The sequence below is a fragment of the Jatropha curcas genome, chromosome 2, assembly GCF_041381405.1.
Source record: "Jatropha curcas cultivar XTBG-Jc1 chromosome 2, XTBG_Jcur_1.0, whole genome shotgun sequence".
Classification (NCBI taxonomy): domain Eukaryota; kingdom Viridiplantae; phylum Streptophyta; class Magnoliopsida; order Malpighiales; family Euphorbiaceae; genus Jatropha; species Jatropha curcas.
The window spans coordinates 3,789,910-3,815,366 of record NC_143152.1 but is presented as its reverse complement, the minus strand read 5'-3'; the positions used below and the strand labels follow the sequence as shown (position 1 = coordinate 3,815,366).

The window sequence follows — 25,457 nt, the reverse complement described above, 5'->3', positions numbered from 1 at the left end:
GTTAACTGGATGTCCAATTCAGTGCAGAGGAAAGTGACAAAGTAATTATCTAATTGATTAATGCTAACCTTTTAGCATCAGTGGGTGCAAATCTGAATAAATTCACACCACACATTTTTACTTAATGAACAATTTCACTTCCAACTAAATGAAATATTTGTGTAAAATAACTTATCAACTGAAAATTATAATGTGTTAATCACCGATATTGGAGTAATAAATTTCACCAAATTTTAATTAAAATTTAAAATGTAAGTATTCAGGATTCAAATATAAAAAACCCAAAGTTGATGATGTTATCCTTGACTCCAAAATACAATATATGCTGGAATAAAAATGGAGAGTCAAAGACTCAAAGGTAACAGAAATTTGATTGAGCACTTAGTGCAATACAGTTTCATATTCCATTGGACACTTTTCCCTATTTTACATTCAACCTGTCAAAGCTTTGGTCATTATGTTGGACAGTTCTAGAAGTTCAATTTCATGCTAATTCAATAGAAATTATCTTTATAATTATAAGAAAGATGAAGATTATATATCACTAATAATTTCTTTTAACACATTTCAATTTCATAAAAATGCTCTTTAGGGTTTAATAATAATGATAGTGTATGTAAGTATCAAAAGTCTTCCATAGTATTTGTAATATGTTAAAAGACAATGGATCAGACATGGAAAATACTTATAAGGAGTAGCTTGATCGATGATAATGCATATTTAAATTTAGAAGATGATTTCAATAAATTAAGAAATTCTATTCGTATAAAAGTAATTATAAAAAGGAATAATCACTAATTCTATATTGAAATTAATTTTATACCCATAATGGATATGAATATGCTCATAGGCAATCTAAAAAAAAAAGTAAATAATCAAAATTTGTTACTTAAGTTCCTCATGCCTTGGAATAAAGGCATGTAATTAGGACGTAACTAATTAAGGTTCAATAATGGCATAAATCCTTTGAAATTTAACAATAGTATCTTAGTTTAAGGTTTGGTTAATAATTAATTTTTTTTTTAAATTACAGTCTTAATATATATATATATATATCTTTACACAATTATATTAGAAGTAGATAAAAGAATATATATTATGCTTAGAGAGTAATTAATTTAGATTCTTACAATTGACCAGAATCAAAAAAGGACAAAAGAAATTTGCAGGTTTCGGTTAGCAGCTCAGACGGAGAACAGAGAATATCAATGTGGGAAAAAGGAGAAAAAAAAATTTTAATAAAATAAAAATAAAAATTAACAAAATATCCTCGACAGATTAAAATTAAAAATAACGCCAAGGAAGGAAAAGGGCCGCCTCACTGTCTACGTGTAAGTTTGCATGGAAATGTCAACAGTGAAGTTGTGAACGGAAAAGGGTGTTTCCGTCATTTACATATTTTAAGGAAAAATAATAAAAGAATAAGAATAAGAGACTTAGACAAGGAAGCCCAAAAGCGGTTTCTGTAAAGCATCGAAAAGCGGTTTTTTGCAGGTCTTCTGGTTTTTTCTTTTCTCACAAGAGAAATTGAACAGTATTTCTTATAAGACCGCTTTATCTGAAAAATATTTTTATTTTTTTTTATTTTTATTTTGATGAAAAAGTCAGTCTGATTTTTATAGATATAAAGGAAGAAAACTTAAACAAAGGCTTGTCTTTTTATTATTTTCTTTGCATCCAATTCTTTTTTCTTCTCTATTATTCATTCATATTCTTTCTCTCTCTCTAGAAAGAAAGAAAGAAAGAAAGAAAGAAAGATGAGCTTGAAAGAAGCCATAACTAAGCGGTTATGCCATTAATGGGGTTTTCAATAGGATTTGGAGACGAAGAGGAATTGGAAAGTAAGCTCTTAGAGAGCTCTTTCATGGCTACTACTAATAAAGTCATCAATCATTCCACTCAGCTACAACATCAAAATCATCATCATCATCAAATACAGGACCATCATCATCATCATCACCATCATCATCAGCAACAGCAGCAGCAACAGCAGATTCCTTATGGAATGATGCAATCATCATCATCATCTTCAATCCCAGCTGGAAGCTTCGTGTAAATTTCTCTTGTTGCTATAAAAACATCAAACTAAAACCCATTTAGATTCATTTCCTCTCTTCTTCTTCTTCTTCTTCTTCTTTTTTTTTTTTTTTTTTTTTTTTTTTTTTTTTTAAAATTGAACTTTGATTCAATCTCTTGCTGTTGAGTCAAAGCTCATTGGTTATTTTTTTTTTCTTATTTAACTACTCTACTACTTGCTCAACCATTTTGATACTGTAATGAAGAACATGCTTATTCTTTTTACTTATAGATATATAAAACGTAGAAGAAAGATTTATTTTTTTTATTTGATAATTATTAAGTACTTTTGGTGTCAACAGAAGCAAAGATGCTGGAGCTTATGATTTGGGAGAATTAGATCAAGCCCTTTTTCTCTATCTTGAAGGACAAGACCCATCTATTGTTCAAGACCAAAGACGTTAGCTCTCTATCTTTCTCTGCACAAAAAAAAAAAAAAAATCTTTCGTTTTCATTTTTTTTATTTTTAACTTTTGTGTTTCTGTTGGGGGGAAGATTCTCTTTGGACAGAGTTGTTTGGGTCACAGGAAAAGCATGTCCTACTGATTAAATATGTTCACAGTACTTTCTTTGACCAGATCCTCTAAAGTCTGCTTCAAGAAAGATAGAGGAAAAGATTTCTTTCTCTTTCTTTTACTCTCTGTCTCTCTTTCTTGTTTCTTGCTTTTCTTCTTTAAAGGTTTAAATTTCAAGAACCAAAAATGTTTTTTTTTCTTCTTCTACTCTTTTCGAATTTATTTTTTGGTTTCTTGTTGTTTGGAGTTTGGACCATAACATTCAACAAACCTACATAAATATCATGAATATCAGTTAATAATAAATTTTCTTGACTGAATTTCTCTACATGTACTCGAAAAGGGTACGAATAGGGTATGGGTTTTCTCTACCTTTTACTGTTTTCTTTCTCCTTTTTCCATTTTTATAACTTAGAGCTACAATCGCATGACGATTACTCATATCTCTTGCCTTTCTCATGATTCGTCCTTTAATGATTCTCTCTTTTTGCGTCTAAAAAAATTTTCTATAAAAAGAATTAATGTTTGTAATAATTTGTGTATGTGTGTGTACGCAGAGGGTGGGGGAATGAGACCTCCAACTTTGAACATTTTCCCCTCACAGCCTATGCACGCAGTAGAGCCATCATCAACGAAGGTAATTCTAATATCCAACAAAACCAAACCTTTAAAAACATAATATAAGCTTGTTTTCTTGCTTATGTTTTATTATATAAAAACAATACCTAATTATATAATAATAATAATAATAATAATAATAATAATAATAATAATAATAATAATGGGTTTGTTTGGATTTGGTAGGGAAATACTCCTGGATTAGTTTCTCCAGCAACTAGTGGTTCAAAAAGACCATCAGAGCAGTCCATGGAGTTGGCCAATGCAAGAAATGATTCTGCTGCTGCTGCCGCCGCTGCTTCTGGGCCTGAACCAGCTAAATCTGTCAAGGTAGCTTAATTAAATATTAAAAGATTAATTAATTAATGAGAATCTTTGTTTTTAATTAATTATTTGCGTTTATACAATCTTGATTCTTGTTATGGCAGCGAGAAGGGAACCGTAAAGGACCAACAACTTCAAGTTCTGAACAAGAAGGACCCAAGACACCAGACCCTAAGGTGATTTGATTGCTTTGGTATATATATATATGTATTTGCATTTTCTTTTTAATAATTTTCTTGATTTGTTCCAACGTTGAATATTTTGGCTTGATTATCTATTTCTATGCAGACATTGAGGAGACTTGCTCAGAATAGAGAAGCAGCAAGGAAAAGCAGGCTAAGAAAAAAGGTTCAATACAACAGAAAATTATTGTTTCCAATAATTATTTTCCTTCTCAGTTTTCAAAAAACAGATTTGTTTTTTCAACTCATAAAATAATAATTTTCGCTTCTTCTTTTTTCCTCTCTTTCTTATTTGATGATTTTAGGCTTACGTTCAGCAACTAGAGTCAAGTAGAATTAGGCTAACCCAATTGGAGCAAGAGCTGCAAAGAGCTAGAGCTCAAGTAAGTTTTAATTTCTTCATGTTATAATTAATTAAAAATTTTAAACCCTATCCCATTATATATGTTGTTAATTAAATAATTTTTTGGTTTATTAGGGCCTATTCTTTGGTGGAGGAGGTCTTATGGGTGGAGATCAAGGTCTTCCAATAGGTATCAACAATATTAGCTCAGGTAAGCATATGTATAATTATCTTAATTAGAGTAATTTACTGTTTCAACAAGGAAAGTTTTGGTCCAGTAAAAACAATTAAAGGGCTTAATTAATTTAAATTTGTTCAGATGCTGCAGTATTCGACATCGAGTATGCAAGGTGGCTAGAGGAGCATCATCGTCTAACATGTGAGCTACGAGCAGCAGTGCAGGAGCATCTGCCCGAAAATGAGCTTAGGCTTTTTGTAGACAATTGTTTAGCTCATTATGATGAGGTTATAAGCCTAAAAGGCATGGTTGCTAAATCCGACGTCTTCCATCTCGTTTCTGGCATGTGGAAGACGCCGGCAGAGCGTTGCTTCATGTGGATGGGTGGTTTCCGGCCATCTGAGCTCATCAAGGTACTCAAACCCTATTCTTTTCATGAATATATATATATAAAGAAAACAATGTTTTTCCCAACACTTTAGCCATTAGAAGAAGCATGTATGACAGTATGTGACAATAAAATGCCAAAAGCATGCATTAAGGTGCAAATTAGTTCAATTTAACTAATAATGAAAATCATAAGAATAATGATTAATAACATTAAACTCGAGACATGTTAATCATGAAAATGACTTCAATATCAATCAGATAATTTTTGTTGTAATTCTTTCAACTTCAACAATTTCCAAAATACCAAAGAAATAATTGTAAAACTAATGATTTCATCGTTTTTTTTTTTTTTACTAGGATATAAAACTGCTCTCGTTTCAGGGTTTGTAACTGTAACTCAAGTGCATACTATCTCATTAGACTTTAGTAATTTAGTTGTTAAGTCTCTATCTCATAATATATAAAAATATCCAAGAAATATTAATCACCAACGAACTTGTCATTAAAAAAGTTTTGACTGAAAGTAAAATAATAAATGGCTGTGAAGTTTAATAATCACATGCTAGTTCTATTATTAGAAGGAATATATATTGCACAAGGCATATATCTATATATTTATATAAATAAAACTGTATAGTTGAGAGGTTGAAAAATATATTTATAAATATATATAGACGTTATTATTGCATGGTGCAAGTTGTGTGTAGCATTGAAAAAGAAGATAGAAAGGAAAGAAAGAAAACACAGAAAGGATCAAAATCAAAGAATGACGAAAGGGTTTCTACTAAAGAGTAGAGTTAGGTGTCAATACAAAAAAGGTTATGTCTGGTAATAGAACTTATGGTTACAACACTTCTACAGAAAGAGGATGGAAACGATTGCACGGTTTCTATCTGCTCCTCTTCTCTTCTCTTTCTTCTCATTGATAGTAACAACTCTTGTTTTTATTTTCATTTTTCCTTTCGTTTTCTAGTCAATAATACACTTTACTTTCTTGGATATAAATATTTGCTCCTCTTTGTCTATCCTTTCCTCAGATACATTAAAAGGGTAAAGAGAAGAACTGTAATTTGATTTATATAACTAATAATTGCAGATTATATTGAACCAAATAGAGCCCCTAACAGAGCAACAAATACTGGGTATATGTGGGTTGCAACAATCAACACAAGAAGCAGAAGAAGCTCTTTCACAAGGGCTTGAAGCTCTGAATCAATCTTTGTCAGATACAATAGCTTCTGATTCATTGAGTTGCCCTCCAAATATGGCTAACTATATGGGTCAGATGGCTGTGGCCATGAACAAGCTTTCTACACTTGAAGGTTTTGTTAGACAGGTACGAGTAGAGTAATCAATTAATTAATTTTTTATAATTCTCTTTAAATCCTTTTGTGGGGCCCATGTAATGGGGTGGGTGGGTCCCAGGTGAACAAGAACAGGAATATGTTCTTGTTCCCATTTGGGTTGGGAAAACCTAACCGACCCAAATGCATGAACTACTCCATGTCTTATCTTCGTGAGGTGCATGGTTAGTTACATTGTCTGACAAATACATCTGCAACTAGGAGAAATGTCAGGGAGCGTGTGTTTGGTATTAGTATTACTGTTTGAGTTATTTTCAAAGGGGTTTTCACTTCACATCAATTAATCATAAAAATTACTAAAAAAATAGCATTATGGATTTTTTTTTCAACAATATTTTTTTAATGTTCAAAAAAAAAAAAGTTTCAAGCATAATGTTAAATAGACTATATACTTCAATATAATAAAATAGAAGGTATAATAAATTAAAATTTTAAAAAGAATCATAGAAAAGTTAAAATAGCGATTATTTATGTAAAATAACAATTAATAATATTAAAACAGTTAATAGGGAGGTAGTTAAACAATATTTTTTATTATTAATGAGTAAAATATATTGTTTAGAGAGCCTTATTAAGGGTGAAAATGTTTATTAGCTGCACTTTCCCTGTTCAGCAAAATTAGCTATTTTTGTAGTTATTAGTTATTTTAGTAGCATTTAGCTATTTTAGTAGTTTTTCATAAATCGCTAAGGTTAACCTTTTATAAAACGCTACCTTAATCTCTAAAAATTAATTTAAACGTTAAATTATCAAAAACTATAAATAGTATTTAGCATTTTAATTAGTTTAAATATTAAAAATCACTTAAAAGGCGGTATCCGATAACAACCTTTGTATATTATGGTTATAGCAATAGAACATGTTCACAGTGTCACGATGGAGTTTAGAACAAATCTGTACTAATGACACTCTTAACAGAAATTTGGGACCCACAAAATGAAGTTTATACATACATATCAACATCTGATCAAGCCCATGTTTATATGATGTTATGGTCGTAACTGTTTGACTTAAAACGACAAATACCGTCCATCCTTCATAACTTCCTTTTTGACGGTTGAAAAGAGAAACAAACACGCACAGCATCCATAAATTGACTCAGTGGGTCTTCAGTTGATTCAGTCCGAGTTAGGTCATCTCGTTGAAACACATTTTCCATTAGGTTAGGTTTTTAATTATTCTTATGTCATTATTAATCCCCCTAAATTTGGTTTAAGTTGTTTAATTTGACAAAAAAATGTAAAACATTAATAATAATAATAATTATAATAATGATAATAGTTATTTTTCTTTTTGGTGCACTAGAAATTTTTTAGGTGGGGGCCATTGGTTGGAAAGCTAGGTTCAAAAGCTTTGAAAAGATAAATCAGATTTTAATTAAATTGATTTTAATGATTAGTCATTAACAATGTAAATCAGAATTCTAGTCAAGAAATTATTGTGGAAAGTTATGACATTCTTGAAAATATTAACCCGTGGGCTCTCGGGTTGTAGTTTAGTTGGTTATACAGCTAGACATGTAAAAAGAGTTTTCAGGTTCGATTCACACTAAACATTTGTATGAAGGGATAAAAACATTAATTATGACTAAGCCACAAGCCAGATTAGACGGTCCCTGATAATAGGATTCGGATATCAATGGCTTAAAAAAAAAAAAAAAACCTGTGAGTTCTAATACAATACTTCACTCAAGATACATTTTAATTGTAATTCAAAATTGACTTTTTGTAATGTTTTGAATTTCCTTTTATTGGTCTAATTAAATACATGAACTTAATTACCATTAACAACTCACTTAGAACAAATAAGGATTTCTTAAAATTAACCAATTACTTCTAATTTCCAAATTATTATATTACTAAATATAGTTTTGTCCCTATCAATTTATCAAACTTCTAGACATTATTGACAGTGAGAACTTACTACCCACAACCTATTCACATTTCATTTTCAATTATTTTGCTACTTTCTTTAACCCATTTGACAATCAATACCTCTCAAGAATCATAAAGTCATGGTAGATAGCCATTTAATGTTAAACATTGAATAATTAAACTAAAATTATTATTAATCTTGCTGTTAAAGTCAATTAATCGAGTTTAATCTAATTAATATATTAATGAAATGTTTTTGCTTAAAAATTGAATTATATTGTATACTCACAGGCAGATAATTTGAGGCATCAAACCCTTCATCGGCTGCATCAAATATTGACAACCCGGCAAGCTGCACGGTGTTTTCTGGCGATTGCAGAGTATTTCCATCGTCTCCGAGCACTGAGCTCACTCTGGATGGCTCGTCCCCGGCAAGAATAATAGAAACCCTAGCTAGCTAGAAACATAATTAGCCACTTTTTATATATTTTTATAATTATAGTGTCACTTTCTCTCGATTATAAAAAATATATGGCTTTTCTCCCTTTTTCTAATATTCCTTTTGCTTAATTACTCTCTACAAAAGATAATGTATAGATAGACAAAAGGTAGATTAAATTTAAAGCAGTAGAACTTTCTCTCGATCTGTGTCTCACTTTCTTCTTTCCATTTTCTTCCCCTCCAGTTCTTCTTGAATGAGGAAATTCAGAGAAGCAATGATTAATCGTGGCAGCCATTAAAAAACAATAATAAGAGTAATAATAATAATACTTGGCAGCCTTTTTTGACTGTAAATTAGAAATAGAAATTTTAGTAATTTGAAGAAGATAAGAAGACTGAGAAGAAATAGGGCATTGAAAATAGGTAAGGAGGAGGAGGGGGAGGAGAAGAAGAAGAAGAAGACAAAGACTGTTTTGTGTTTGTGTTTATCAAGAAATGAAGACAAAACCTATTTTGGTGTGAAATAAGGGTAAGAAGCCGAGTGTTCAAACTTGAATTTCCATTTGGCCTAGGTTTAGCTGCATTTGTTGCCTTATTATTATTATTATTATTATTATTATTATTATTATTATTATTATTATTATTTAAAATTTTAGATATTCTAATTTATAGTTCTATTGTTATAATTAAAATCTCAGTTGTACAAACACCAAAAGATTTGTATTTCAAAATCTTAATTATGATATTTTCACTTTCAAGTGAAAGTGGATATAGGCATGCATATAATTTTATTCTTTCAAATATAAGTACATTATTTGACTTTTATATTTTTATTAATATTTATATTTACCAATAGAAAATTAAAAGAATTTTTTACAAAGGGATTTAGCAATGTAATAATTATAATACATGAATTAGACTGTGTAATTTTAAAAGCTGAGATCCTAACTAGTATTCTTGAAAAAATTAGGAAAAGACTTATGATCGACCTAGAAATGGCTTGAAAAGCAAAGAAGCTGGGAATTAGCATCTGGTTTGGTATTTGGCAATAGAGATATAAATAAGTGGAGTTAAATTTAAGTATAATGAGTTTGAGTTAAAGTTCATTAGTTATAAATTCGAGTTTTAACTCAATTCAAATTGCAAGATTAAATTTACAAAATTTGACGAACTTGGTTTGTTAAGAGATAGAATGAATTTGTAAAATAGGATAAAATTTCAATTTAAGCTCTTCCGAATTAATTCACAAACTTTAATATCAAATTGACTCATAAAGTCTCATTTCAAAATTCGAGTTAACCTCAATGAAGAGAACTCAGTTCTTTTCGTTAAAATTATGAAGGAATTAATTTTAACGAGTGTTTTTTGGACTCCAACATCCAACAGATTTATAAACAGTTGGGCTCATTTACACATAAATAGTAAGTCCATTGGGTCATCAAGGCCGAAACGGTGCCGTTTGTCCTCGCCGTGGTCCCAAACCAGCAGCTGAAAAGCCTGAAAAGACAAAGGAGTGAAAAAGCCGCATGTCAAGAAGCGCAAGCGCAAGCCCAAACCCACCAAGCTCAGGTTTTTACATGGGATATGATTTTTTTTTTTTTTTTGAAAATTGAAATGAATTTTTTTTTGGTTCGTGTAACAGGGAGAGCATAACAGCAGGGAACGGTGTTGATTTTGTTGGCGGGGTTTATGGGAAAGAGAGTTGTTTTCTTGAAGCAGCTTCCTTCTGGTTTGCTTTTGGTCACTGGTAAGTTTTTTTTTTTCTTTTCTTCGATTCTTGAAACAAACTGGAAAATTAAGTGGTTTGTCGATATAAATTGGAGTTTAACTACTGTGCTTGAAATTTAGTGATGGGTATAGTGAATTAGTGACCATTGTCTATTCTAGTCCCCTTTCATTTCCAGCATGTTCGTCTTTTTTAAGGTAATAAATGGTGTTGCCCCTAATAAAAGAAGTCTGAACCAATCTTAAGTTAATGCAACCTCCACCAAAGTTGATGTCTGAAAGGAAGAAAAAGAATGGGGAGCCCGGAGGCTGAGAAAGAGGTTAGTTTTAACTCTTGTTTATATCTTAGTTTTCTTTGGTAAACAGTTATGACAGGCTCGTCTAAACATATTTTATTTGTCATACTTTTCAATGATCATGACCAAGTAAGAATTTATGGGCCATGGTTCAAAACTGTAGTGGTGGTTGGAGCAATGCCAAGTCTTATGTGATGGCCCTTGCCAAATTTGCCTTACAAGGGCTTGAAGGGTGGGATACTTCATAAAAATTTAAGGACAGACAATTCTGTATCTCTTTTTATAGCATTGTATTAAAACTCTGAGAACAAAAGAGAAGAAAAAAAAAAATAAATCCCTGTAAAATGTAACCAGAAGTCAGGATATGTTGTCTCATGGTACAGAAAATGATTCTATTCTTGTAGTGTTTCTGGTACCATTAAGGAGAGGAATGAAGTGCTTTCAATATCTTTCGCAACTGCTTATTTGATAGAATTTTATTAGAGGTAAATAATAGGAAGAAACAGATTAAAGGTTGGTAAATGATTTATTGAAAACAATAAAAGAAACAATATTATTGAGATTGAAAAACAAAGCAAGAGAGAGCTTTCTATGGTTTCTACTTCTCAAAGCAAGCTATCAGCTCGAGATGGCAATCTCCTGAAGAAATTGCTAGGAATTGATGGTAACTTGCTTCGAAATCTAGGATGCCTAAGCCAAAATAAGCCTGCAATCAACACAATTATCCTGAAAGGTGTTATATAAAGCACAACAGCTGCAATAAAACAGAAAATCACAAAAAGACTTGTTGCTCTTGGATCTCTCCAGCTTAGCAGAGCCTGAAATCTTTCCCCTTGTGTTGCCATATCACCCACTACCGTCTGAATCCTTCCTGCAACACTTCTAAGCCTATCATACCTCATTCGCGCTACATCTTGTTGCTTTGATGTAGGGAAAGTGTCGAATTCCTCATCTAGTTCATCTGGATGAACTACTTCTGCACATGATAGTTTAGTATCCATATGAGGAGGGTGTCTCGGCCTGAACCGATAGTTCCATATTCCAATCAAGAACATATATAGGAAAATAGTTGGGAGAATGAGTTCTGGGTAGCATATCAGTATAAAAAATAGAACATGAACTAGAACTGTAGTGACTGGATTCTTCCATTGACATACTTCACCAAGCCATTTGCTCATTGAAATTGCACCAGAAAATAATGACACAATCCTAAAGAAGTTAGCTTTGCTTCTTCTCATGCTCCACATGTGAGAATCCACATCTAGCATGTACTCCACAACTTCTTTCCTCAACGGTGGCTCTGCTCGTCCAAGCCTTACAGCTACAATATTCATTGCTTGATATCTTAAACTGTCAAGCTGGTTAACTGTGAATGGATGCAGATAATGCATTTTTGGTAGTAACGGATGACCATAGAGGTAAATCATGTTGGCCAGTGATAGGCAGGTGAACCGAACTGCTAACTGCAGTTCTCCCATCTTTTTTAATCCAGATGGTTGTAGAACAAGAAGTGGGTAAGAGTGAGTGTAAATTCTATCTGTTTCTAGTGTAGATAGTCGAATTCTCACTTTTCCAATTCTCGAGTCACCTTTAGCTCCACTGCCATTTCCACCTAAGTGACAGTTGTCAAAAACTCCTATCGTGATAACTGTGCAAGGATCATAAACTTCCCATGTATATTGCTCATTCCACTTTGGATTGAAGTTGTCAAGGATTGTTCTTGTTCGAACCCACTTCAATCCGTACTTTGCTACGCAATAAGAATCTGTAGTTCCTTTACTATCATTTTTCTTCATTGGAAGAAGCCCTTGTGCACTTAGAATTCCCACTTCAAGGATTCCAATAGGATTCTTCCAAAGCTGTCTTGCTGTTGGCCGCTGATCGCTTATGTACATTGTCGATTCATCTAGCACATGATAAGCACCTTCAAGACAAACTCTTAAATGAATTCTGCTTGAAAATTTCAGCTCATGCCTTTTATCTCCCTCTAAGGCACCAAACCCAAATTTTTCAAGGTTGAACCATTTAGAATGAACAGGCCGGTGATCTAATCGCCTTTCAAAGATGTGAAGAGGCAGAATTAACCTCCCCATAACTTCATCTTTTGCAGAACTCATTTTGTTTTCTACAGTAAGATACAACTGATCCTCAAAAGGCTCTGCTGCTGCAAAGATCAAATCTTCATTCCATGTTGGATTGTTGGTGCGAATTGGGCAGAGTTTAGTTTTAAGTACCTGATTTCCAACTTGAGCCTTGACAAAAACCTGTGGCAATTGGGTTTTATCTTGTGGCTCCATATCCTGAGCTTCAATAACATTAACTCTTAGATACCAGAGTTTTGGCGATACATAAACTTTTGATCGAACACTGTAAACGCCTTCCCCTTGTACTGACGCAGCATCTGAGTTCCATGCCTCAGGAAATGCTTCATCAGCTTGTGTTCCCATCCAAACTGCAAGCATTACTTCACCTTTGACTTTACTATCCCCATGTCGATCCTCTAGTCTATACCATTGAGGTGCCAAAGGACTATCAGGTGGTACTCTAGTAGGCACTTCATGCATATCAAACACTACCTTCCCTACATAATCATCTCTCCCCACCATTTCTCTATCTCGAACAAACACTTCAAGAACTGAAGACTGAATCTTGTCTTTCGAAAATGCAAAGACTTGTTTCCATTCAGGATTCGTTTTCTTCTCAAAATGCTTTGTTCTTCCTCTATAATTCCCAACTTTCACTTCCACATATGGATCCAAGTTACCAGTTACAGGGTTTGTAGGAAGATCTCTCGCCTTCTCTACTCGAACATACAGATAAAACATCTGCTCAACAAGATCATATGTGCTTGTGGCTCTGTCACTGCTAATCCAACCGCCTCCACTGCGTAATCCTCCATGTGGCCATCTTTCTCCAAGCTGAGGCTTTGTATCCTTCAGCTTGAAGTCCTCTTTAGCATCTAACGGATTCATTTATGTGAATTGCTGAGCAATTGTAAACATGCAATCTCTAGCGTTTGAAATATTTGATGTTTAATTGCGGTACGAATTCTGGTTTGGAAGACAACTTCTAAAATACAAGTTCAGATGATCTTCACTGTCTCAAAAGAGCATCTGCCAACTCCACTACCAGCTTCACAATAACTTTTTGTTTGATTTGAAATTTTGAACAGTGATGGAATCTTAATTTTACAAGAAGAAGAAAACAATAAGAGAAAGAATGATCAAAGTTTTGATTGAAAATGAAAAGGTACTGACTTGCTACATTACTGTAAGTTGTTGTAGCTGAAGTATAAGGAGTATGCTTTGTTCAAAAGCATATATCCAAATTAAAATGGTCCATAATTAGCCATTTTTGTATAAAAGAGTATTGATACCCCAACTTGAGAGGACAAAGATAGCCTTTTTTAAGATTTTTAAACAAGGTGACTTTGGTGGGTGTTTTTCACTTTCATAGATTCTTTGCTTTATTTATTTAATTGCCAAAATGAAATAATAAAGTAAATTAAGGTACCTAAATTGCTTTTCAGCTTCACATATTAGACAACTTTAATATTTGTGGCACAGCAATTATGCAAACGGACTAACAGTTGTCTTCTTTTTGGTTTCAGCACCACAGTCAAATGTGAAGGCAAAGGAAGCAAAAAAAAAAAAAAAAAAGGGTAAGTTACGATAACACCCCTCAAATTTCTCATAGTTATTAATTTAGTCCCCACTATTTTCAAAATAGTACTTTTAGTACCAAAGCCAACTTCTATTAAGAAATGCATGATTTTGATGGACACAAAAGGGATTTATAATATAAATTCGAGGACTAAAGTAAAAAAAATTAAGAATTCAAATATTATATAAGCTAAAATGTCAAGTATTAAAGTGTGGAGAAAAATTCATTTTATAAACAATGGTTAAATTGTTGGTTCATTAACAAATTTAAAAGATCAAGATACTAATTTAAAAAAAGCAAGGACCAATTTTCTGATTATGATTAACTCAAGGGTGTTATAGCAATTTACGCTTAAGGAAATGGTAACCTCGAAGATAGAAAAAGCAGTAGAGAAAGCTTAAGAGTGAGCCCTTACTCATAAAGATGCTTTGTCTAATATTCTCCATCTTTATTTCTGCTTTAATTTTATTTTTTTTCGTACTTTTGTTCATATAAAGTAAAATTTAGTTTAGTTCTTGTTTAGAAAGCTCAGCCCCTTAAAATGCTGGTCAAAAGCTAGTTTAGTGGCAATAGAATCATTGAAGTGTACAAAATTCTTTGTACTTGGTGTTGGATGGTAGCTGTAATAGCAAAGACACCAAGGAAAATAATCATCTTGAACCAAGAAATGTTCCTCCTTTACAGAAGGAGCATCTTCTGCTTTACAATAATGTGAGAATAATTATGGACTTCTATGTTTGCAGAAGCGATGAATGTAGTTTAAAGATCACGTTTCACTATTACTTCAAAGATTTAAGATGATGATTGAACCTTCTATTAGAATATTGTAGCAGAAAAATGCCGCTACTGATGCCTTTTTGAAGAACTTAATTAATATTTGAGCATTGTAATTATAATATCATGATTGCTTGATCATAAATATTAGATTAATTTCTATAGATGTGATTTCATTTATGATTATTATGTTAAGATGTTATGCTGTGTATGCATGATTGCACTTATCATCATCATCATCATCTTATGATGCTTTTGATGCTGTCTGGTTCCTTAAAAGAAGAAGTAGCTTTACCCCATATTTTGCTTCAGCTTTAACGAAGAAGAGAGTCAGACTAGTGAGCGATCACTTTTTATCCATACCGAGGGAAAAGGGTTGTCCAATTTCTTAGAATTATGTTAAGGGAAGAATTTGGACAGTTACATTAGATTATACAAAGCCTAAGTTGTTTCCGAAAATGACTTGCACTTGAAAAGTATTTTCCATATAACTTAACTTTTGTTTTTGGTTGCAAATAATTAATTAAAAGGATATTTAAAGTTTTAATCTATAAGGCTATAAAAATATTTAAAATTATAAAAATTTCATTTTTTAAAAACGTAATGTTAAAATATGAGAAAAAAAAAATGCATAAAATGACAAATTGTGGTAATTGTTGGTGACTCATTGTGTTGGTCAACGGTGATGTCCCTCCGTCCTAAAAATCATATTTCACTTTTTATTTTTACACATATTAAAAAAATAATAATTATTATAGTTAAAGAATAATTTTATTCATATAATTTTTTTATTACGCCTATTTTAAATAATACATGATCAATTATTATATTGAAATAATAAATAAGAATTATTAAAAATAAAATAAAATTTAATAAGGGTATAATAGATAATTTCAAGATTAATTATAATGAAAAAAGGAAAGTGGATTATATTTTAGAATAAATTAAAAAGAGAAAATGAATCATCTTTTTGGGATGGACAAAGTATATACGATTAAATAGTTTAAACTCAAAAAGATGGACAAAGTATATGTGATTAAATAGTTTAAACTTTGAATTTAGGCCCAAGATTGGGCTCGACTTTGAGATTTTAGCCTCGTCAAACACTTTACATTTACACGAATTTAGGCCCTAAAATGCGCTGTTGGTTAATCGGGTCGGGTTCAAAATTGGATTTCAATCCGATCCAAAATCAGTTAAATTATTATCACATTCTTATATTATTTAAGGATGGTTAATTATTTAATTCTTAAATTTTGATTGAAATTATTATCACATTCTTATAGTTTGATAAAATTACAATTCATTTTTAAGATTTAGCCTCGTTAATAAAAAATGTCGTTGATTTCATGTATAATTAATTAAATGTATACAAAAAAAGTAGTAAATTTCTAATCACAATAGTACTAATGTTTCTTTTATTCGTCGATCTGCAAATGGTGTGGCGCATATTTTAGCTAAGACAATTCATTCTTTGTCAGATCTGGTGAAATTTTTAGTTTCAGCTCTTAATTGTATTATTGATGTTTTGAGGCTTGATAGTCTTGAGTAATGCAATTCTATTATTTTCATAAAAAGGAAAATTAGGATGTACTTTGCTATTATTTTTATAGAGTAGTCTTTAGCTGTTAACTATTTTAGTAACTTTTTATAAAATGCTAAAAAATAAATGTTGTTATATATGAGTTGACTTTTTATAAAATATTATCTTTTAACTTTTACAGTCTAATTCAAATAATATGAGTTAACTTTTTATAAAACGCTATTTTAACCTCTAAAAACTAATTCAAATAATATGTTACATAATGCCAGAAAGAATAGCGTATTAAAACTTTAAAAGTTAATTAACAAAATTGTCGCAGAATGCGGATACGATGATTATACTTTTTTATTTCCATTGTATATGTACAAATTTTGCTTTCATCATATATTACATCATCTTATCCAAATTCATGAACAATTCCGTTCGGCGCTCCTACAAAATAAACAAGACCATCTTTAATTTGCATCTCAGAACATGAATACCCTTTTCCTTTCCCTCCTAAGTATTTCAACTCTCCTTTCCCTTTGCCTCTCTGCAGAACTCTGCAACCCCCATGACAAGAAAGTCCTCCTCCAAATCAAACAAGACTTCGGCAATCCTTATCTTCTTGCTTCATGGAAATCAGACGCTGATTGCTGCACCAGCTGGTACCAGGTCGAATGCGACTCCAAAACGCATCGAATAATCTCCCTTACCATATTCGCCGGCGAACTTTCCGGCCAAATCCCACCTTCAGTTGGCTACTTGCCTTACCTTGAAGACCTAACATTTCGCAAACTTACAAACGTTACAGGCCCTATACAACCCGCCATTTCCAAGCTCAAGAATCTCAAGTTCCTCCGGCTTAGTTGGTTAAACCTAACCGGTTCAGTCCCTGACTTTCTCGGCGATCTCAAGAATCTTACGTTCTTGGATCTTGCTTTTAACAGTCTTTCTGGTACAATACCAAGCTCGCTTTCTTTATTACCAAATCTTGATGCGCTTCATTTAGATAGAAACAAGCTTACAGGTCCAATCCCAGATTCATTTGGTTTCTTTAACGGCAAAGTACCTTCTCTTTACTTGTCTCATAACCAACTTTCTGGTAAAATCCCTGAATCTTTAGGTAAAATGGATTTTGATATCATTGATTTTTCTCGTAACAAGCTGGAAGGCGATGCTTCAATGCTGTTTGGGCTAAATAAAAGTACTATAATGGTGGATTTGTCAAGAAATGTTTTGGAGTTTGATTTGTCGAAGGTTGTGTTTCCAAGTAGCTTGACGAACTTGGATATTAACCATAACAAGATCTATGGTAGCCTTCCAGCTCAGTTAACACAGCTTAATCTTCAGTTGTTGAATGTGAGTTATAATAGGCTGTGTGGGGAAATTCCAGTTGGTGGGAAATTGCAGAGTTTCGATTACACAAATTATTTCCATAATCGGTGCTTGTGTGGTGCTCCTCTTCCAAGCTGCAAGTAGGCTAGAAATCAAATATAGTTGCTGTTAATTAACGGAGTCTATGCATATTAAGTGAACCATAGACTGATCTCTATAAAAAGTTTCTTTGAATTAAGTGTTTTCGTATTGTGTCGTTGGTGTTTGTATTCAAATTAATAAATAATTTCACATAGATTAATAAATCTAATGTTTTATATTTAGATTAGTCATTTATAAACAAACCTCTGAACCCTTAATTTTTCCTTTTTGGAAAATTATACAATATTCGAAGCTCATTAGCCAGACAAACCTACGAAGAAAAAGCAAGGTGGTCCTTTGAACGCCCTTGTATCTAGTAGCAATTCTTTACGCCCAAGGGCTTACAAGTCTTTTTCTATAATTTGATATTATTTCTTTTTTTTTTTTTAAACCGTGGAAATTCGAAAAGGTATAATCATAACCCGCAAAAATTGGGCAAATTGTCATCTCTATTGGCAAGAAACAAACAGATTGGATCCAACTCAAGCCTTAGTAATAATGTTTATAAGATTTTGAGGATCTCATTTTCATCGAGTTACTTTACCTGTACGCTATGATATAAGTGAGGAATCAATAATTTTTGCGATCTTTTTTTTCCGCAAAATATGTAAATTTTATCTTATTTTGATTTATTAAAAACTTAAACTCACAAAATTAATATATTAAATGCTTCAATTTATAAAATAGAGTCGATTAAATATTTATTTAATAGTTAAAAAAGATTTAAAAATTATTTCCAAAAGTTATATTAAATATACATTAAATCAATATTTTATATATAAAAATAAAAAATAAAAATTATTGCTGTTAATGTAAAGATATGTATAATTATCAAAATTCAAAACTCTACATTGGAAAAAATAGATCACTCAAAATTTAAGGTACCATAAAAGTTTTTCCAAAAAGTATATGGGTAATTTTATATATTTATCCAATATTATTTTTTCCCATTTCGAAATATACTTTCCCTCTTTTATTTATTATCTTATTTTAAGTTAAGGGTAAATGGTTAATTAATTACTTAAACCCTAAATTTTGATGAAATTATTATTGCATATCTACTGTTTGGTAAAATTAATCATCTCTAAAGTTTAGTTTCATTAAACTATTTAGCCATTTTATTCAAAAAGTATCATTTTACTGTTAAGGAACCAGATAGTAAGTCAATGGCGAACATAATAAACTAAATATCTAAAATACACAGATACCTTAAAAGGTTCAACGTATATGTGTTATGCTTGTGTCAAATATCGACACCTTTCGGACACTTACATATTTTAGAAATTAATTTCAAACACTTTAAGAACACTTTTGAGGACACTTTAAGAACACTTTTGAAGATATGTTAGAGACTGACAGTGATTTTCGCAAGTGTACGAAATTGCTACAAGTAATATAGAATGAGTAGAGTATCGTATCCACAGGGATTGTATACCAAGTACCAAAATTATGTTAACCCATTATTATTTAAACAATAAATGAGAGAATTTGTGTTTACAAATGTAAAATAAACGAGAGTCAAGTAAACAAAAATTAATTAAAAGAAATCAAGGAATTGAAACTACTAGGGGTTTTGATTTCACTTAATTCTATCCAATTTATTTCATTAGTTCATTAATCAATTTAATTATTCAAGTAGGGGAAACAACTCTGAATTCACTAACAAGCTCTTCTGATATATTGCTAGCTATTTTAATTCCATTTAATTATCTATCTTCCAATAGCGCAATCAAATATGAATTAAATCATTAAGTTATGTAGTTGTTTATGAATTTACAACTTAAGGTTGATAAATCATAAAAATCCTCCATGAGTCAAACCATATAGCTTCCGCATCAAGTTATTATTCTCATGTGTTTTATTAATCTTTTCATATCAAAGATCCTTCTTTCGATAGTGATAATTGAAATAAATCAATCTAGGGGAAAATTCTGCCTAGAAGCATTAAGTTCATTAATAAATCATAACTTGAATAAGGAAAAATAAATCTAATTGCATAAATTGGAAAAGAGATTAAGCTACATCAAACCTCTAGTATAAGAATTTAGTTACACATAGTACTTAAATAAAACCCAATAATACTTGATAAATATTACATAATCAATAAGGATAATGAAAGAAATAAACAAGATTAAGAGTTTAGAAATAAGAACTAGTGATAAATTGCTTGGATGGCTTCCTTGAAACTTTGCACAACTCTTGAATACTTAACTTCTAAAAATAAACTATATACAAAGCTATAAAATGAGAGAAAGAGTATGGAGTATAGTGTAATGTGTGGGATGATTTTACAATGCATCCTTCCTCTCTTTATATGGATTTCTTGGGAGAGAACTTCTACATTGTTTAAGGAATAAATTCCACCTTGTTTATAGAATAAAGTTCTCAATCAAGCCTTGAATTTCTCTCAATCATGTCTTCCATGTGCATAAATTAAGGCTTGACTTGTATGTGAAGAAAGTTGTCCAAGATTAGCTCTTGAAATTGGTAGGAATTTGTTGGCAATTTTTGACTAAATTTAAGCTCTTTATCTTTGGCACGGGCGTGCTGATTGGAACGGTCTGGGGCGTGCCAGGTTCTGGAAGTCTGGGCGCAATTGTAGCACGGGCGTGCGGCTCAGTATGGGTTGGGGCGTGCGCGCCTCTGACTGTTTGCTTGTTTTGCCTTACTCTTAGCACATGCGTGTTGATTGGCACGCCCTAGGGCGTGCTAATTTAGTTTTTGCCTTATTTTTGTCCTTTTCTTGCAAAACCCTGCAAATTTTCTCAAGATCAAGTGAGTTGTGTTTCAAGAAAGCTTTTAAATAAAAACATAATAAAATTAAATAAAAACTAATTTAAATAAATTAAAAATACTAAAAATCTTAATAAAAATTACATTAAAAATACTATAAAAATATCACCTATCAGAGACACATTTAAAAAATAAAATGTGGAATATTTTTGATGATTAATTTTATTTTTTAAAAAAATATTTAAATTCCTTAAATTGTCAATTTATTTGTAAATAATTTAGAATGCTATGATTTTCAACGGTGATGTTAATTTTGAGAATTTAACTAACTATATTGAAATAAGAAATTATATATATTTTATTTTATATTTATGATTTATTATAAATGATTATTTATTTAGTTGAATTATTAATAAATTATACTTATTTAATGTAACATGCCCTAAGCGTGTTGGTATCTTACTTTTAAAAAAAAATTATCATATCATGTGCCTGTATCTATGTAATCTAGCTAAATATCCATATTTTATTAAATATGAAAGAACATTTAGTTAAATATTATAGAGTATTTAAGAGCAAAAATAATACTTTTTTAAACAAAGTGATAATATATATATTTTTTTGAACTTAAGTGATAAAAAAGTTTAATAGAACTAAATTCCAGAAAGAGTCAATAATTTTAACAAATAGTAGGGGTGCGATAATAATTTCAATCAAAAATTAGGGACTAAATAACTAATTAATTACTCTTTATTTACGACAATGTGATCTTATTTAAAAGTGACATTGATAATGGTCATGTACATTAGAAGTAGGGTAGACTTTGCCATAATTGAGCAGCATTTGGTGAAGTTCTGTGTGGTGTAATATATGAGAATGAAGGCTAAAAGAACATCTCCACGAGAAGTCAAAGCCAAAGGCCCAATTTCAGCTGTTCTAATAGATATTTATAGTAGCTGTCGGCTGTTTTACTAGCGATTAGCCAATGGATGTTAGCCGTTAGTGATTAGTTATTTATATAGCGGTTTAAAATAAAAGTGTTTGCTAAAAATAAGTGTTTGATTAGCTGTTTAATATAAAAAGACAAAAAAGAATAAGGTCATAGACAACAAGATAAAAACAAGTGATGGACATATGCTTGATAAAAAATTTATAAAACGCTAAATGTTCATGAGGATAATATTTCATAAAACACTACCTCAAACTCTAAACGTTAAGATAAATGTAACGTTACCGAACAAAACAGTTAATTAAAACAGTGTATTAATTCAATTAAAACACTAAATACTACTCCAAACGCTCTTACCGAACAGAGCCAAGGACTGAAAATAAGGTCGAGCTCAAAGATTAGAATAAGGCCTTCAAATTTTGACCAGTTCAAGCTGTTTTTCTTTTTCCTACAAAAGAGAGGTTAATAAGCGACGCCAACAACATCACATTATGATCAATCCAAATAACAAAACCAAGAGGAGGAAAATCATAAACTCGAACTCCTAAATAATAATGCGATGAATAGATATATTTTTAATTAATTGTATATTCTTTTTATTGTTTTATTCACCAAATTGATGACAACTTTTATAATTGAGAAATCTCGAATTTAAAACCGTTCAGACCATACTAGTTAGCTAATCCTATATCATTTTTAAAGGGATAGAATGGGTGGAAAAGAAACTTAACTTTAGAGGGAAACATATTAAATGCATGTTGTCATAATCAATAATTTTCAACTAATTTGTCTCCTAATTAATTATTCATATTGTTGATGCTGATGAGTTGTTTGCACATGATAGATCTAATGAACCAACTAACTATGCATATCGATGAGTTTTTCAAATGAATTTTAATATCATATGACTTTTTTACCATATAACCAATTTTATGGTAAATATGGAAAATTTTTTTTTAAATATAGTAAAATTTTGATTTTTACCTAAATGTAAGTCTTTAATCAATATTTTTTGTCATCATAAAAATATCTCCACAGAATTTTAAAAATATTATACAAATTAATGAATAATCGTGTATAAACTTTTATTATGCATTACTATATTCCATATTACGCATAAACTTTTTTTCAAAATTGATTTACAAATAACAATACAAAATAATAAAAAAAAACTAAAAGAACATGAAAGAAAAAAATTTTAGTAGCATTTTCCATTAAAAAGTTTTATGCAACTTGCTGTTTAATATTTATTATCCTTTCTTCAATATGAAGTTCATTTTTGTTTGGTCCAGGCTGTTGCCTTCTTAATTATTTCATATTCAATTTAGGGTTTGCTCTATATATAATAAGACTACAAGGAGCTTTAATAATCACAAAATTTGGGGATTTTTCTCTCTATTTTGTTCTATATATCCTTCATCATAATATATATAATTTTATCTATGGGTTCTTTGTCTAACTCCAAGCTTCCTGTGATAGACTTCTCAAGGGCAAACTTGGAGGCTGCAGGAACAAGTGGTTGGGTGAGCAAATGCAAGGATGTGTTGAAAGCACTAGAGGAGTATGGATGCTTCGTAGCTGTTTATGATAATGTTCCTCTTCAACTTCATGAAGACTTGTTTAATGTACTAGAAGAATTGTTTGACCTTCCTCCTGAAACCAAAAGGAAAAATGTTTCTGATATACCTTTCAATGGGTATATCGAATATGTACCCGACCGACCTTTCTTTGAATCCATGGGAATCACTCGTGCAGAAACTCTGGAAGACACTCAAGATTTCACAAAAACCATGTGGCCTAACGGCAATGATAATTTCTGGTGCATGCGATCTTTTTTTACCATTAAGCAAACATTTATGACTAATCTATTTTAATTATTATCACTAATCAATGTATTTTTATTTGTTTTTGTATTAATTACTTGATAGCCAAAATGTTCATTCATACTCAAAGGCAGTGGAAGAGCTATATCAGATGGTGATGAAGATGATATTGAATGGCTATGGCATAGAGAAGTACTACGAGCCCCATATGGAATCTACCACTTACTCTTTGCGATTCATAAACTATAATCCTGAAGAAAATGAAACAAACATGTTTATGGTCCCTCATAAGGACAAAAGTTTCCTTACCATTCTTCATCAGAATGATATCAATGGTTTGGAAATCAAACCAAAAAATGGACAGTGGATTAATGTTGACTTAGCTCCTTCAAATTTTATAGTCATAGCAGGCGAAGGAATCATGGTATGTGACTGCTACTCTAACATATTTTATTATTATTTCGGATCGAAATAATTGTAGGCTACATAATAAGTAATTTTCTTTTTTTAAACAACGTTGATCTAAACTAGTGATAACTTTTATGATGGAGATCGCTCGAACTCAAAACTTTACATTCCGTATCTTCTACAAGAATTTGAGACTTTTTACTTCTCACATCAATTAAACTACACTTGATTGACAATATATATATATTTATGGAGCATTGAAGTAATTAAATGATTTGACTTTGATGATAGGGATGGAGCAATGACAGAATTGATGCATGTGAGCACAGGGTGAGAATGGAAAGTAGAGAGAAAAGACGAACGGTTGGCCTATTCTCATACATAAAAGGAATAACACATGTGCCTCAAGAATTTGTTGATGATGACCATCCATTAATGTATAAACCGTTCGATCACATTGGTCTGCTTTATTTCTTGGCTTCCCCTGAGGGTCATAGTACTTCTCTGTCCCATACTATGAAAGCATATGCCGGCCTTTGAGCTCTTATGTATATATATCCCTGTCTTTAAAGGTGTGCTCTTGATCTCTGAATAAACGTGGAAGTGGTTTCCTATTTGCTACTGACATTAAAATCACCATTTCTTTCTTTTTTTTTTTCTTTTTAAAATAAGTAAAAGACAGGAAAAATAAAAAAGGTATATAGAATGATATAAATGTGGCCTTTGAAACATTGAAGAAACTGCTACTATTTGTCCCATAATTATAACGTTTCTATTGGAATGTAGACATGTCCCTGGAGGATCTTTGCCAACCATCTTTTGTTTCCATGGTTTGTTTTAGTTTCTCCAAGGCATGACAGCATGCGGTTCAAAAAGCAAATGCTGGTACCACTTATATATTGGAGGGAAAAAAAAAATCTAAAACTAATTATGCAATTTCTAAATTATAATTACGTTAATATTTTGATTTTTTTTTAAAAATAGAGATCAAAAATTTAATGAAACTATAAGTTAGTAATCTCATAATTAGTTTTGACTATGATTTAGAGATAAGATAATACTCATTCTTACACACGAGATCAATTTTGTATCGCATCAATAGTCAAAATATGATATTTTGGATAGAAAGAAAGCGGAGTATGATGGGATCTACGAGACCGTGGTTTCTAAAAAATTTAGAAAAACATATTATGAAAAAATTGCATTTAAATAGTTCAAAACATGAAGAAAAATGATATTTAGTCTCTAAAAGTTAAACGATTTCATTTGGCTCCAAAAAATGATATTTATTGCCAATGCCATAAATGATATACGCTGTGTCAACTTTGTTATTTATTGATATTGACCCTAATATGATGCCACCAGTCATGTTACCACGTTCGTGTCGGTATTACTTCTCCGTACACTTTGGTATTCACTTAATCAAAAATAATAATAATCCAAAAGTGTTGGTAAATTATTTTGTTGGGATAGGAATCTGTATTGAATAATAATAAAATAATTCAAAGATTTAAAAGGAATAATTATTACTTAGTTCCTCGATGGATGATACATAAAAGATACAGTTCGATCATCTATAACCGGTATATCCAGCTTGAATACTGCAGAATCCATAGAGAGTGTGATGATTTTTATATCTAATGCTCAAAACCGAGAATTTTAGTTAAGCAATTACTATCAAGATTAAATTAAATCCAAAATTAAAAAAAAAAAAAAAAAGACACGAAACAAGAAAGTAGCAAAAACAGCTTGGACAAATCGCTGAAGAATGCTTTTGAAA

General features: G+C 31.1%; 4 protein-coding genes and 1 long non-coding RNA gene across 9 annotated transcripts; 4 read left to right on the top strand and 1 right to left on the bottom strand.

Annotated features, from left to right (window-relative positions):
• Positions 1 to 1,658: 1,658 nt before the first annotated feature.
• TGA10 (bZIP transcription factor family protein) lies at positions 1,659 to 8,506 on the top strand. 3 transcript variants are annotated; one of them, XM_089718319.1, is made up of 11 exons: positions 1,659 to 2,052; positions 2,379 to 2,476; positions 3,149 to 3,228; positions 3,396 to 3,539; positions 3,638 to 3,709; positions 3,822 to 3,881; positions 4,021 to 4,098; positions 4,194 to 4,269; positions 4,387 to 4,649; positions 5,723 to 5,962; positions 8,156 to 8,506. In XM_089718319.1, the coding sequence occupies exons 1-11, from the start codon at positions 1,790 to 1,792 to the stop codon at positions 8,303 to 8,305; spliced, it is 1,524 nt and encodes a 507-aa protein (XP_089574445.1). In that variant the 5' UTR covers positions 1,659 to 1,789; the 3' UTR covers positions 8,306 to 8,506. The 3 variants fall into 3 exon arrangements, with proteins under 3 accessions (XP_089574445.1, XP_020539935.1, XP_089574446.1); XM_020684276.3 differs by having other exon boundaries at positions 1,660 to 2,052; positions 4,378 to 4,649; XM_089718320.1 differs by lacking the exon at positions 1,659 to 2,052 and adding an exon at positions 2,176 to 2,273 and having other exon boundaries at positions 4,378 to 4,649.
• A 1,263-nt stretch (positions 8,507 to 9,769) lies between these two features.
• Positions 9,770 to 14,974, top strand: LOC105646488 (uncharacterized). 3 transcript variants are annotated; one of them, XR_016319546.1, is made up of 4 exons: positions 9,770 to 9,874; positions 9,948 to 10,052; positions 10,229 to 10,350; positions 13,937 to 14,974. It is a non-coding gene; the product is annotated as an uncharacterized LOC105646488 (long non-coding RNA). The 3 variants fall into 3 exon arrangements; XR_016319545.1 differs by lacking the exon at positions 9,770 to 9,874 and having other exon boundaries at positions 9,900 to 10,052; positions 13,937 to 13,987; positions 14,733 to 14,974; XR_016319544.1 differs by lacking the exon at positions 9,770 to 9,874 and having other exon boundaries at positions 9,901 to 10,052.
• FTIP1 (C2 calcium/lipid-binding plant phosphoribosyltransferase family protein) lies at positions 10,834 to 13,504 on the bottom strand. Its single transcript, XM_012232344.4, has one exon. The coding sequence runs from the start codon at positions 13,296 to 13,298 to the stop codon at positions 10,932 to 10,934; it is 2,367 nt and encodes a 788-aa protein (XP_012087734.1). The 5' UTR covers positions 13,299 to 13,504; the 3' UTR covers positions 10,834 to 10,931.
• A 1,760-nt stretch (positions 14,975 to 16,734) lies between the features above and the next one.
• On the top strand, positions 16,735 to 17,942 carry PGIP1 (polygalacturonase inhibiting protein 1). The gene has a single exon (XM_012232343.4). The coding sequence runs from the start codon at positions 16,781 to 16,783 to the stop codon at positions 17,765 to 17,767; it is 987 nt and encodes a 328-aa protein (XP_012087733.1). The 5' UTR covers positions 16,735 to 16,780; the 3' UTR covers positions 17,768 to 17,942.
• Positions 17,943 to 22,876: 4,934 nt separating this feature from the next.
• LOC105646543 (putative 2-oxoglutarate-dependent dioxygenase AOP1) lies at positions 22,877 to 24,309 on the top strand. Its single transcript, XM_012232409.4, has 3 exons — positions 22,877 to 23,265; positions 23,375 to 23,693; positions 23,969 to 24,309. Exons 1-3 carry the CDS (start codon positions 22,889 to 22,891, stop codon positions 24,215 to 24,217), a joined length of 945 nt encoding a protein of 314 aa, XP_012087799.1. The 5' UTR covers positions 22,877 to 22,888; the 3' UTR covers positions 24,218 to 24,309.
• The last annotated feature ends 1,148 nt before the right edge of the window (positions 24,310 to 25,457 follow it).